We start from the raw sequence: 14710 nt of genomic DNA, 5'->3' as shown, positions 1-14710 counted from the left end.
CAGTCTACAAAACAATTGGTCTAAGGCCGCGTACACACGCGCGGACTGTTCGCCCAACTTTGTCCGCTGAACAGTGTTTGGGCGGACAGTCCGCTCGTGTGTGGGCTTTCAGCGGACAGTTTCAGCGGACAGTTTGACGAACAAGGTTTTACGGAATTTCCGAAAAACTGTCCGCTGAAACCTTGTTTCAGCGAACAGTCCGCCCGTGTGTAGGCTTGTTCGTCAAACTAAGTTCCGCGCATGCTCAGAAAGGATTTTCAAGCCGAAAGTTATAATGCAGTGTATAGGACGTCGTATTTTTCGTCCCGTCGTACGTGCCGTTCACGTCATCGCGCACGGTTTCAGCAAACTGTTCGTTCGTCGTGTGTGGCCATGTCCGTCCATGCTAATTTTGAGCGGACTGTTTGCCGAAACTGTTGGACGGACAAAGTTGGGCGAACAGTCCGCGCGTGTGTACGCGGCCTAACTTCAATGTTTTTTTTGTTTTTTTTTGTTTGTTTTTTGTTTAAATTCTTTCATTAAAGTTTTTTTTATTTTTTTCCCCAAAAAAAATTTAGTTTGAAAGACCACTGCACAATTACAGTGCAACATAAAATATTGCAATGACTGCCATTTTATTCTCTATTGTCTCTGATAACAGTGGTGTAGTGGTTAGCACTCTCACCTAGCAGTAAGAAGGGTCGCTGGTTCGAATCGAATGGTGGGTTAATTGGCTTCTGTCCAAAATTGACCCTAGTATATGAATGAGGACCTTGGATTGTGGGCTCCTTGAGGGTAGGGACCTATGTGTGTGTGCAATGTACAGGAATAGGGACAATTGTAGACACTCTGGTTGAACTGGATGGACTGGTGTCTTTATTCAACTTTGCTAACTATATATATATATAATATATATATATATATATATATATATTATATTGTGTGTGTATGTGTGTGTATATATATATATATATATATATATATATATATATATATATATATATATATTATATTGTGTGTGTTCAAAGTGATATTTTCTAGCAAAAAAATAGATTTGACTTATAAACAACAAATGTCAGAAAAAGCCGGGGTCAGCAAGTGGTTAAAGCAGTATAAACCCAAAACGAAAATGTAATATATTGCTGTTTCCTTTAACTTTCTTTCTTTTTCTTTTTTATTTATTTATTTTTTTAAATGTTATTTTCACCTGGTGATCTAGCCAGTAACAAATTTTCTGTCCTAGAGTGACAACGCTTACTTATTGCACTGTATCTATAGAGGAGCAACATTGTTACACTAGGCCAGCCTTAACCTTTTTTACCCCAGAGGAACCCTTCATATAATTTTTGGGTCTTGGGGAACTCTTGCTAAAACAAATTAACTGGGGGTAAGTGGTAAAAATGGCTCTTTCACTGATGGTCGGTTGGAAGAATACAATGCTTACATTGGTGGTTGATAGGAAGAATGCCCCTTACATTGGTGGTCAGTGGTAAAAATGCCCCTTTATCGTGGTGATCAGAATTATGCCCTTTCAGACAACTTAAAAGATAATGTCATGCCACAGATTCTGCAAGGTAGTGTTAGCCCTGTAATTATGCAGATGTCATCAGATGTGAAGTCAATCAGCCACACTCAAAGAGCCTCTAGCAACCCCTGGAGGTACCCCAGGGAGCATTTTGAGCAGTGTTTTAAACTTTGCACCTTTTGGGGTTTGAGGCGAGTCGTTTTACACCAGTAACTACTGACTGACCTCCACATACCCCAGGGCTGGAAAGAGTTAATATCCATGAGAATAGACTGAACCCCCTCTGTCATGCAGGGGATGAAAAGCGGAGTGGCAGCACAGAGCCAGTGTTAAGCAGAAGTGTACAAGCAGATGACAGAGATGAGAAGTTGGTAGTTGTAACTTCAGAGGCCATCTGGCCATTTTACAACCATCAACACAGTACAGTGGGTGGTCCATAAGAAATGTGAGTGATGTGGATTCGACTTCTTACACATAAGGGCCATCTCAGCAAGAACTGAATGATGCAGAATGGGTGAATAGAAAGTGACATGGTATCATGCCTCATCTAGAGAAGGAGAAAGTAACATCACTTCATCATCCATGAAGAAGACTAGGATTGGTTTATGTTGGATGAGAGGTGCATAGGAATGGCTTGTGTATGCTGTGAGTAGAGCTAGAACTGTCATACCACTTAACTTACTATGTAGGGAAATCTAGAAAGAACAGGAAGTAGAGTATCAGAAATGTAAGTAATAAGGCTGAAGTATAGAAAGGAGTTGTGTTTTTTTTTTTTTTTTTATTGTGTATAGGTAATAGGTTCTCTTTCATCAGGGTTTTACCATTTTATTCATATTTTAACCCTGTTACGTTTTTACATTTAGGGATTTATTGAAGCATTATTTTTTTTTCTTAGGAAGAACTGTCCAGCATTCATTGAGCTGTCACTAAGTCCACAGAAAGATAAACTTATTGTCACACAGTGCACCCCAGATCATATCCACGTCACAGAAGATCCCTGCGATGCTCCACCCGAGAAGAAGTTTAAGCCCTCGTCTGTTGTAGGATTGCCGGCACAGGTGGCAAACAATATATCAAAGAAATTTCTGGAACCAAGCGATTTAAAAAGGCTTCTCCGCTTCCGCTCTGGTGCATTTGAAGACCGAACACAAGTTCTCGCGGAGCTGCAGTCCCTTTTCTTTTCAGACCCAGATGCAAAAGTCAAGTTAGTGTTTGTGGAGGATAAATTGCATGTGAAGAAAATTTTTCTGATGACCTCTGCTATGAGAGATCGGGCTCAGAATCACCCAGAAAATCTATTCATCGATGTGTTTACGGACTTCAGCCAAAGTTTTGACTTGTATACCATTTTTTGTGAGGTGAAGGGAGAAGGATGGACCCCATGTGCGTACTGCATTGCAAAAAAACAGGTCGACAGCATCATTCCCTTCCTTACAGGTTTGCTTTGTGAGATAATTCCCACATTAAGTAAAAAGGTAAAACATTTAACCATCAACCCGGATATACTAGAGCCAATTAACCTGGAAAGCCGTTTACCCCATGCCCATGTGAGATACTGTATGCAGGCGGTTTTAAATCTCTTGTACAGTCGTATATCCCACCTGGATGCAAGGTCTGAGGCCCAGATCAAGAACTTCCTTCATATCATTTCTCAGACCTGTTCAGTTAAAGTCTATGACCGATATCTGAATGATCTGAAGCCCATTTGTCCAGCAGAGGTGTTCAAATATTACTCCGACACATGGCACCCCCGCAGAAAAATGTGGGTAAAGAAAGATAACAGGACTGAAGAGTCAGAGAGGCATTTATATGATTTGGTTTCTGCAAATCATGCAAAGCTCAAAGCTGAAGTGGGCTTCATGCCCTCATTGTATCAATGCCTGTGTTCTGTACTTGGCAGCACAGTGAAGAACTCAGCTGATGGGCTACACCTTCAAAATGCTGACATCACGTCATTCTGTGATTATGAAAAGTCTGCTCTTTCGCCTACATCAAATCAGCAGGTAAATTCATACTAATAGTGCTACATACTGTCATCTTACTAGAAGTCTGCTTATCCTGAAATTCTGGAAATGACTATTCAGCTGGTACTCATGTTGTACAGGTTTTTCTTCTTTTTTTTCACCCTAAGCAGATATAAAATACACAATTGAAATCAGCTTAAAGTAATCATTAATCCATCACTTATGCAGAATGATGTATAACTGCCTACTGAGTTTGAATGGCCTTTTTAATTTCTGTTACTAGAAGCATATATGCTGTAGCACTTTTTAAACCACCACCTTTGTTTTCTGTCCAGTCCTCCTGTAAGATAATGCATCGTATACTAGCACATTATGAAAGGCCTACCTTGAAACAAAGCTGACATGTGTTCCATCTTCACCTGATCTTTCTTCCAGGTTCACGGGCTCCAGCCTTTTGAGATGGCCGAGCCACAATGACGTCACTCTCGCACATGCACGCAGGAGTCACAGCCACGACACTGAGCTCTGAAGAAATGTCATGAGTGTGCCATTCCTTCAGAGCACATGCGCCAGGGAGGTCACCAGCTGCCATACAAGCGAGTATCTCGTAAACTGTGTAGTTTTAGGAGATGTTCATTTTACCTACAGGTAAGCTTTATCGTAAGCTTGCCTGTAGGTAAAAGTCACAAAGCGGAGTTTACTACCACTCTCAGCACACAAGTTTGTTTTTCTCTTGTCCCTATAACTAAACCTGATGTCCACTTTTATTGCTGGCTTATGAGGTCGATTACACATTACTAGAGAGTGCAAGCTTAAAGTGTAACTTCCTGCTCCACAGCCAATACAAAGTGAGAGAGAACCCCCTCCTATTCTGGAAAGGACTCCAAAATTTGGGATTTCTTTCGATAATAAAGGTAAACGGGACAAATGGTGTGGATTAATCTTCCTAACAACAAGGGCACAGGCCGCAATAAAAATATCTTACAGGTGTTCACCTCCCTCTTCATTCTATCCCAAAAAATAATTAAAAGGTTTTACCTGTTTTTTCTTGGCACAATAGTTGGCTCAAAGTGAAAAAGTACAAATATAATACCACGCTACGCCCTAAAATAAAAAACAGCAGCTAACATGGCTAATAGACAATTGCAATAATGGTAAGGGAGGTAAAATTGCAGCACTAAAACATCAAGTAAACAAAGACCAAAAACATGGTGAAACCAAATGGCCCTTAAAGGGACATTCGCCAAGTGTTCATAACATCATTTTAACATGAAATGGTGGATAGATGATGAAGACAATATGTGAAGGTGAGTAATAAGCCACTGATGGGATGAAGGCTTACCAGGTGGTTTGAACTCAAAAGAACAAATGTCCTATGAGTCAAACAAGCTAGTATTAGCAAATGCCAAAGTTGGAAACATCCGATCTGGAGACCTTTGAATAAGCCAAGTCCTCAAACGGTCATTTTATACGGAATCATGCTATGTGGCCCTTTTTGTTCTCCTCTTTGACCATACATGTGAACGTATGGGAGAAGCTGTCCATTTTTATATACAAAAATACCTTCCATGGAGACTACTACCCGAATGACCATTTGAGGACTTTACTTATTTGTCAAAGGTCTCCAGATATGATGTTTCCAACTTTGACGTTTGCTAATACTAGCTTGTTTGACTCATTGGACGTACATCCTTTTGACTTCAAACCATCTGGTAAGCCTTCATCCTATCGGTGGCGGATTACTCACCTTCACATATTGTCTCATCATCTATCCTTGCCTCCGCTTTCCTGTTCTAGAGCCAATTCACGCTGTGCAGTGACATGTTTTACCTCAGTGTAAACATCTGTCACCTCAAGGACACACGGGAAACAATTGTTCCCCATGCGTCCCAATTCACGCTGCTGCAATAAAATAGACATGCTGCATTTTATTGTAGTGTACTTGCTTCAATCCCACTGCAATGTCAGGCAGTGAAGCACATCGCACTGCTTGACATTGCATTGTATAGATTGTATGTTTTGTACACTTCATATAACGTTTGTTACAAAAATGGGGGGAATCGTGCACCACACTGCCCCCTAGCCAGCCAACACGGTGCAGTGGCCGGGGCCCATAAGGGTGGCTGCATTCCCTTGCAGAGTCCTTTAGAGCCACCCGTGTGTGTGTGTGTGTGTGTGTGTGTGTGTGTGTGTGCGCGCTCCTGGATGTGAATTTTAATAAATTTGCAAAGATTTCAAACAAACTTCTTTCATTTTGTCATTATGGGGTATTGTTTGTAGAATTTTGAGGAAAATAATGAGTTTAATCCATTTTGGAATAAGGCTGTAATGGAAAAAGTGAAGCGATGCCAATACTTTCCGGATGCACTGTATGTAGTGAGCTTGATATCTGCTAGTTTACAGAAATGTTTATTTGTTTAACCCCTTCACATCAACGTAACAAATATGTGGTCTTCGGCTTCAAGGGGTTGTAGCACGGTGATAACTTGCAGCTGCAGGTATTATTTTTTTTTTTTTTTAAAGAGATGATGGTTGGCTTTCTTATGATAATGATTGATGTGGCCAGCCACTCGATCGTTTTTTATTTATTTTTATTTATTTCAGGTACTTATATAGCGCTGTCAATTTACACAGCACTTTACATATACATTGTACATTCACATCAGTCCCTACCCTCAAGGAGCTTACAATCTAAGGTCCCTAACTCACATTCATACATACTAGGGACAATTTAGACAGGATCCAATTAACCTACCAGCATGTCTTTGGAGTGGCCGGAGGAAACCAACGCAGGCACAGGGAGAACATGCAAACTCCAGGCAGGTAGTGTGATGGTTGGGATTTGAACCAGCGACCCTTCTTACTGCTAGGTGAAAGTGCTAACCACTACACCACTGTGTTATCACAAGCAATGGGAGCGGACCCCCCCCCCCCCCCCCCCCCAAAATATCTTATCGACCCCCATATACCTCCATAAAGTGTACCTGCAATAAAAGTGATCAGAAAAAATAAGTTTAAAAGGACAGTGTAAAAATAAAATAATTTAGATTTTAAAAAAAGTAAAAATTTTTATGTAAACAGCGTTCAAACCACACACGTGAGTTATCTCCGCGATGGTTAAAGCGAGAGCATGAGTTCTAGCACTAGACCTCCTCTGTAGCTCTAAACTGGTAAGCGTTAAAAATGTTTAAGGCGTCGCCTATGGCGATTTTTAAGTACCGTAGTTTGCCATTCTACAAGCGTGCGCAATTTTAAAGGCTGATATTTTGGGTGTCTCACATTATACAAAAAATATTGGGGTTACGGTGTTTTTTTTATTATTCATGAAAGTGTATTTCTTTGCAGTTTTCATTGAAAGACCCCTGCGCAAATACAGTGTGACTTAAAGTATTGCAATGATCTGCGTTTTTATTCTTTAGTGTCTCTGCAAAAATTATATATATATATATATAATATATAATGTTTGGGGGTTATAGGTAATTTTCTAGCAAAAAATACTGATTTTAACTTGTAAGCAACAAGTGTCAGATAAAGCTTTCTTGTTTTTTAATTTTTTGTCTTTAGGGACAAGACGCTCCTGTATTGACATCCAATAATGAAGGAACTCTCCACACAGCTGCTTCCTCTGAGATTTCTACAGATGAGGTATTGTGGTATGCCGTTTTATTCTAAATACACCAATTAAGTAATCAAATAAATTATTACAACTCTAACTACAAAATGTGCTTTTGTGTTTTTGTGTTGTGCTAGTAAGATGACACTGGAACTGATTAGTGGTGTCTTCCTGCTCAGAACTTTTTTTAACATTTTCAACAAAAGGCTACCACTGTTGACTTGCTTTCTGTGACATAACATAGCCTGACCTCACAAAACACAATTACTCCAATGATTTTTCATTGCCAAAGCAGTAAATTAAAGAGGACCCCTGGGCAGAATAAAGCATAACACATATGATGCCATCTGTTGCTAGCATTACTACATCATTTCTTTTTTTTTTTTTGTGTCCCCTCTGTAACATAGTTTGATTACCTGTTGGTCTGGTCAGCAAGTCTATTGTTTGTCACCTCTGTAAAGGCCAATTAAATCTACTAGTCCACCTAACACTACCCTCTCTACAGGTTGACAATGCTGCTCTCTAAGGGTGGCTAAGTTGCTGCTTAATAGATACAGTGGAGGAGTATAGACGCTTGAAGGTGGTGTGTTACTAGCTGGATCACCAGGCTAAACTATGTGGGGGGGGGGGGGGGGGGGATTTGAAAAGAAAACAAATGTAGCTACCACATTTAGGGATTGGTCACCGCAATATATTACATAGTAGTTTGTATACACTATAACGGACACAAATATCAAGCATCCTTCTTCGTAATGAGCAACATATTATATACACAGCATGTTACTACCTAGTGTCAAGCAAATTAAAAATGTTAGTTGAGAAGCCACTATAGGGAAGTTGGTCAATTGAAAGGTAAATAAAGTAGAGGGCAAAAGGTTATGTTCTGGGCTGTTTGTCCTCCCTTGGTAAGTGGTATAAAAGGCAAAGAGGAGGAGCGAATGATAAAAAGGAAAGAGATCGGGTCTGGGAAGAGGCAGGTGGGGAAGAGAGGTAACTGGGGATGGATCCCAGCAGACATGGCATTGAAGCTGGGAACTTATTTGTCAGAGAGGTCTGATAACATGCAATCAAATGGAAGTTAGGGACCCATGGCAAATAAATGTAAAAAGAGAAAACTGTATGTTTGTGTAGGTTTCTGCCTTTTAATGTCTGAGCATGAATTGACACTATATGCTGTGACAGATGTTTTACTGTATGGTAAAATGTCTCTCACCACATAGACACACAGGAAACCATTGTTTGCTAGGTGTCCCAATCACACTGCAACGCAGCCCATGGCAGACATGCTGCATTTTATCGCAGCACACCATACTGAATTACACTGTTTAACACTGTTTAACAGTGAACCACACTGTTGTACAGAAAAAAAAAAAAAGAAAAGAGATGTGTGACATGGTGAATTGCTCCAGCAGCTCTGTAATGCTGTGTGAATTTGCTCTTAAGCCTATTTTGAGGTTTTTGTAATATGTCATTGTCATATTTCTCCAGTCATCTTCCAGGACGGCACACCTGAGATGACGAGTCCCACCTGAGAGGAAACTTAATCAACAACAAGGTTTAAAAGGCCCCTCCCTTCCCTCTGTCCCTCAGTTATTGATTGTGTTTCCCACAGGATGGCAGCGAAACTGTTATTTTCTTGCCTTAAAGCCTACGGTTTGGGACCGAGGTCTCCCCCTGGAAAGTCAGATTAATGCAGTCAGTTGTGGCTGCAGAGTCTGGCAGAACTTTGCTCTTTCCAAGGGGGGTTCATTCCCTGTTAGAAATATCTCAGGGAGGCATGGCAGCGGTGGGGGAAGCTTTAGCAAACCTTCTCCCTCCCCCTTCTTCCCTTTCCTCCCTGAGATACTGGTGGCTGTGGACACGGTGAGGGTCTCCACAGCCCCAGGGACCTTGCATCCCATTCTCCCTTCCTACCTGACGGTGCAGATGGTTTTAGGATGGGCCGCTGGAGTATCCCACTGTATGGTGGAGGATGGTGTTTCTCAGGCTGCTGCTGCAAGTGTGGCTTCCGGACATATGCACGGTGTCCCTCACACTGGAGTGCGCATGTCCGGAAGTGGACAGCGCGCACATGGGATGTCATTTCCACTGGCCTCTGCTATAACAAAATGGCGGCTAGCAGCCTGGCAGGTGCTGAGGGACAAACGCATAAAAGCGTTAACAGAGCAGGGTTTGCGGTCCTGTGTCATCCACCACCCCCCCCCCCCCCCCCCCCCGAACATTCCAGAAGCGATCCTGCCTGGGTGATTGGGCAGCTAGAAGAATGGACCAAAATTGACAGCAACAGAGATCACAATGGTTGAGTGAATCGGCTGGTAGGGGGAGAAGCTTTGGGGTGGCCCATTTCTTATTACATCTCCCCCCACAGGATACCCTGAAAGGTTAAATGGCTGACACAGGATATTGTTTGTCTTACAGAGACAGATTGCCCTGCTCAGGGGTTGGCCAGTAGGTCTAGGAAAGGCAACACTAAGTAAGCGTTGTGGTAATTGTAATGAAGGCTATGAAGGAATGCCGGGTACTTCAGGCTGAGATGCTGGCAACCCCCCAGTCATTCAAAGCCTCTGTTGAGAAGCAAGATGGACCCAGTTCCAAAGCCCCTTCCATTAGGGAGAGCCCCCCTTTTCAAGATGGGATATCAGCAAGCTATACTGAGGGTTCTCGGGGATTGACCCCCTATTCTGACGAGGAAGAGGTGGAGGCCTCAGACCGTTACTCTTGTGAAGGAGAGGACTCAGACCTAGATAGTCTGATTCTAGACCTGGGGCTATTTCTTTGCAGCACAAGACATGGAGGGTCTCCTCAAAGCTATCTATACCTCCTGAGGGTATTGTCCTACAGCCGCCAGATACTCAAGTCTCTGCACAAGATAAACTGTACAGGGGACTCTGAAAACCTCAGTATTTCCCAGTGCACCAGTCTCTTAAGGATATTATCATAAGAGAATGGAAGGAGCCAGAGCACAACATTTTAAAAATAAAAGCCTGGGAGCGTAGATGTCCTTTTAAAGCAGAGGAGGAAGAAAAATTCTTTAAAATTCCACATTTGGCTGTTTCTTTAGCGCAAGTATCCAAACGTTTGGATCTCTCCTTTGAAGATTCCGTAAACATCCGGGATCAGGTGGATAATAGGTCAGAAATCTTGTTACACAGAGCATGGGACGCCAACGCTGCAGCTATGGGTCCAGCAGTGGCTTCTGTTTTTTGTGTCGCCAGGAACGCGGATGCATGGGTTGGTAGGTTATTGGACCATGTGGCACATGAAAATAAATCTAAGAAAGTGTCGGATTTATTGGAAGTTATTGGTAAGGCAGTAGCCTACCTGGCAGATGCTGCGGTAGAAACAGAACTGCCAAATCGGCAGATCTTCTTAACTCCGCTAGAAGAGCTCCTTGGGTAAAAACCTGGGATGGAGATTTTACTTCTAAATCACATCTTTGCAGGATACCCTTTTGAGGGCTCTTTGCTCTTCGGGGCCAGCTTGGAACAAGTCCTATCCCGTTCTTCCGATAAAGGCAAAAAATTCCCAACAAAACCCTAAAGGGATGGGGGGATATTTTTTTTCGGGGCCCTCAGTCAAAAGACCGCTTCAAAGGCAAGGAGCAGCCTAGGAAGATGTGGGGGTTCGATAAGGGCAAGGGGAAAGTTAGTATCCTTTTTTCCAGGCCTGTATCCTCTAACAAGGAGTCCAAATGACGCCAACATAAAGGTTGATGGGAGGCTGTTGTGGTTCCTCCCCCAATGAGAAAGCATCATGCAGAGTCCTTAAATTCTCCTTGTAAAGGAGGGTTACAGACTGGAATTTCTAGCCACCCCTCCTCCAAACTTTATCCTCACCCATTTCCCCAGGGACCCACTAAAGGTAAAGGGCCTTTTTGGAGAGTATCATGGTTCTGGCAGAACAGGAAGTCATTACCCCTGTTCCTGTGGGTCAGGTTGGCCGGAGGTTTTATTCCCACATATTTGCGTTACCGAAACCCTTGGGAAAATTTCGACCAATTATAAATCTAAGGAAGCTGAACCGGTACTTGGTGTACAAAAAGTTCCAAATGGAGAGCATTTACCTCCAAGAAGGAGTCTTCATGGTCTCACTAGCCCTCAAAGATGTTTATTTGCATGTTCCCATTGCCCGAGAACATCAGAAATGCCTACGTTCTGCGGTTCAGACAGACCAGGGTGTCCAACACTGGCAGTTCAGGGCACTCCCCTTCGGCTTCGCAGCCGGCCTGAGGATCTTTACAAAGGTCCTCGCTGAAGTGGTGTAGTTTCTACATCTACAAGGGATAGCTTTGATCCCGTACCTAGACAACATGCTAATTTACAGCCCAACCCAAGAACAGCTCCAGTCCAACCGAGACAGGGTGCTGTCAACTCTAAAAACCCTGGGTTGGCTGGTCAACCAGGAGAAGTCCTCCCTGTATCCGGCACAATCTAAGATTTTTCTGGGGTACAGGATAGACTTGGTGGCCCAGAGAATCTTCCATTCCCCAAGAAAAAATTACAAAAGTGCAGAGGGCTGTGTCCACTCTTCGAGAGAGGGGAGGCCTCTTTGAGGACCATTATGAGTGTTCTGGGGCTGATGTCCTCTTGCATCCCTGCTGTCCACTGGGGCCAGTTCCACTCTCTGGGGACTCCAGGGATTCCTTCTCTCCTCCTTGGATGGGAGAAGGGGATCCCTGGACATAAGCGTATCCCTCTCGAAGGAGGTAAAAAAAACTCCCTGGACTGGTGGCTCTACCCATCCAACCTGTCGGGAGGTCGGACCTGGAACCAGCAGGACTCGCTGAATGTAACTACGGACACAAGTGCCTGGGGTTGGGGAGCTAGTCTAGAAGATCTTTTTGCCCATGGTCCTTGAGACTGGGAGCAGACCTTGGCTTCCTCCATTTTCAGAGAACCGCTAGTGGTCGGAAAAGCATTAAGCTTTTTCAGAGATCAAATTCGGGGTCAAGAAGTACAAATTTTCTTAGACAATGCAGTAGCTGTCTCCTATCTAAATAGGGGGGAATAAGGTCCAGCAAGTTAATGAGGCTGACCAAGGAAATTCTGTGAGAAGTGGAGGAAATGGTTCTCTCAATCTCGGCAGTCCACATAAGAGTGTGTGGGCAGACCTTCTCACCAAGCAACCCATTCATCAGGGGGAGTGGGAGCTGAGCAACAAGGTATTTTCTCTAGTTTGCCAATGCTTTGACAAGCCAGAGATACTTTATTTGCCTCCAGGAAGAACAGGAAGGTACACAAGTTCTTCTCAGTCTAGAGAAGGCTCTCTTCAAATAATCCCAGAGGTCCTGGATTTTATCCCGGATGGGGCTGACCAGGGTTTAGCAGTCAATACCTTCAGTTAAGGTTGCAACCTTATTAGTCTTTCTGGATAGTAAGCTGGCCCTTAACCCCCTCATAAAAAGATTTTTGTCAGCTAGGGAGAGCGTTACCCTGGTGAAAACCAGCAGGTTTCCACCTTGGGACTTATCCTTCGTATTAGATTTGCTAATTTAGTTTTTTGGGCCAGAAGAAGGATCTACAGGCCAACAATAGCCAGGTGAATTAAGCAGACTATCACTGTAGCCACTGTGCATTCGGGCAAGCCTGTCCCAACTCGTATAAAAGCTCACGCAACTAGATCTCTGGCGACCTCCTGGGCAGAGAGGGCAGGTGTTTTGATTGATGAAATCTGCAGAGCAGCAACTTGGACGAGCCAAAATACCTTCCTGAGGCACTACAGAGTGGAGCTGTTGTCCTCCCAGGACTTGACGTTTGGCAGGAAGGTCCTACAGGAGGTGGTCCCACCCTAAGGTAGGCCTGAACTTCTTGTTCATAGTCTCAGGTGTGCCGTCCTGGAAGATGACTGGAGAAAATTACCAGTTACACTTACTGGTAACGGGTTTTCTAGGAAATTTTCCAGGACGGCAGACCTACTTCCCTAACCCTAATTGTTGCTGGTGTGTTTGTTTCACAGATTGTACCCTCTGGCACCGGTGTGGGTTTTCTTTGTAATCACTGAGGGACAGAGGGAAGGGAGGTGCCCTTTAAATGTTGTTGATTGTGTTTCCTGTCAGGAGGGGCTTGTCATCTCAGGTGTCCCATCCTGGAAGATTTCCTAGAAAACTTGTTACTGGTAAGTGTAACTGGTAATTTTTCACTGCTCATTTCATATTGAAATTTTTAGATTTTTCTAGCCGCTATGTGTATGTCTGAGATGCCGAGAACATTTTTACTGTAAAACTGGGAGAAATTAATCGCAGGATTACATATAGTACTGCATTCAGTAAAACATGTGGTTACTTTTAAAACCATAGAGTTAAGGGGCTTTTGGGTGCAAAATAAAGTTGAAAGATAAAAAAAAATCCCTATAATATACACTTAAACATCTAACTGTGCCTATTTAATCCATTAACACCAAGTCGAACTCTTAACAATAGGTTGAACTCTTAAAATTAGTATTTAATACCTAACCTGCCTCCAATATGATTCTAAACCTAAGAGTTAAGCTAAAGACCCTTACTTCTGACCCTGACAATTGGCACAGGATGAAACAATTGTCCTTGATTTTATATGTGTGAACTACATACCTGGTAATAAATAACACAATGTAGAATTTTGCGTTTTAATAATGGTTTTCTTATACAATTTCCTTTTCACTAAAAGAAGTGTGTGTGTGTGTGTGTGTGTGTGTGTGTGTGTGTGTGTGTGTGTATTGTATTGTTTGGCCTGGGGCCAGATGTCTTCAGGCCATGTGCTTGTTGTTTTCAGATCCATTATTAGACTATTACTTTCAAAACCTTTCCACAAATTTCACCCATAGTGCATATTGTAAAAATGTAGTGATTTGTGTCTCAGTAATGCAAGTTGAATGAGATACTATGTAACAAATTATAATGAACCCGTGGCCCTAAAAGACTGCATACAGTAAAAAGTGCCCTTGAGTCGTAAACCCAGGCTGTACATAGAGGCTTGACTTGGAGTGAGGGAGGGTTATAACCACTCCCATTGGAGAGATTTCCCTTCACTTTCCTGTACCATAGCCAGAATAGGAAGTGAGAGGAAATCTCTCCAACGGGAAGGAATCCCTGGTTGTCACTAGAACCAGTGCCCCACTGGAAGATTTTACCTCCATTACTTTCTGATGACAAACTACAATTTGGCATTCTTTCACTTTTCATTAATGGTAAACGTATCAAAATGGGAGGCTGAATCTCCCTAACAGGGCCACAAACAATAAACGCCTATCCAGGTTTTTTATTTGTTTATTTTTTTCTCCACTGTGTTCAAAACGAAAAAACAAAAATGTTTTGCCTTTTTGTTATTTTTTTAATACCTGGCATCAATGCACATTCTCAGGTTCTGCTGTTTCATGCTGAAAGCCTCTATAGGCAGTAAAAGATTCTAGACACTAGTATTTGAGACACTATCAGCACTTTTGTTAACTAAATATTCTTAAAAAGAGCAGCATGGTGTGCTAATGGCCTGGTAGGTTTTCCACATGTTACAATCTCCGATAAATCTACCAACAACTATGTAGTGAAAGGGCCTTCTTCATTGAATACAAATGGGATAAATGAAGTAGGTGCCTATAATTATATAGCTTTGGAAAATTTGAAGGAGATTTACAAATCTGACTGGCCAGTCTTTG

General features: G+C 42.6%; 1 protein-coding gene across 3 annotated transcripts in view; it reads left to right on the top strand.

Annotated features, from left to right (window-relative positions):
- ZSWIM9 (zinc finger SWIM-type containing 9) overlaps positions 1–14710 on the top strand; it is a 68082-nt gene that overhangs the window by 51020 nt on the left and 2352 nt on the right. For all 3 annotated transcript variants that reach the window (XM_077457347.1, XM_077457349.1, XM_077457348.1), the window contains 2 exons: positions 2400–3507; positions 7033–7113. In XM_077457347.1, the coding sequence (XP_077313473.1) occupies positions 2400–3507; positions 7033–7113 (1189 nt within the window). The remainder of the gene's footprint in view (positions 1–2399; positions 3508–7032; positions 7114–14710) is intronic.

This window comes from Lithobates pipiens, unplaced genomic scaffold (assembly GCF_037356315.1).
Source record: "Lithobates pipiens isolate NorthernLeopardFrog02 unplaced genomic scaffold, aLitPip1_a1.2 Scaffold_27, whole genome shotgun sequence".
NCBI lineage: Eukaryota > Metazoa > Chordata > Amphibia > Anura > Ranidae > Lithobates > Lithobates pipiens.
The sequence above is the reverse complement of the archived record's forward strand: the minus strand, read 5'-3'. Positions and strand labels throughout refer to the sequence as shown.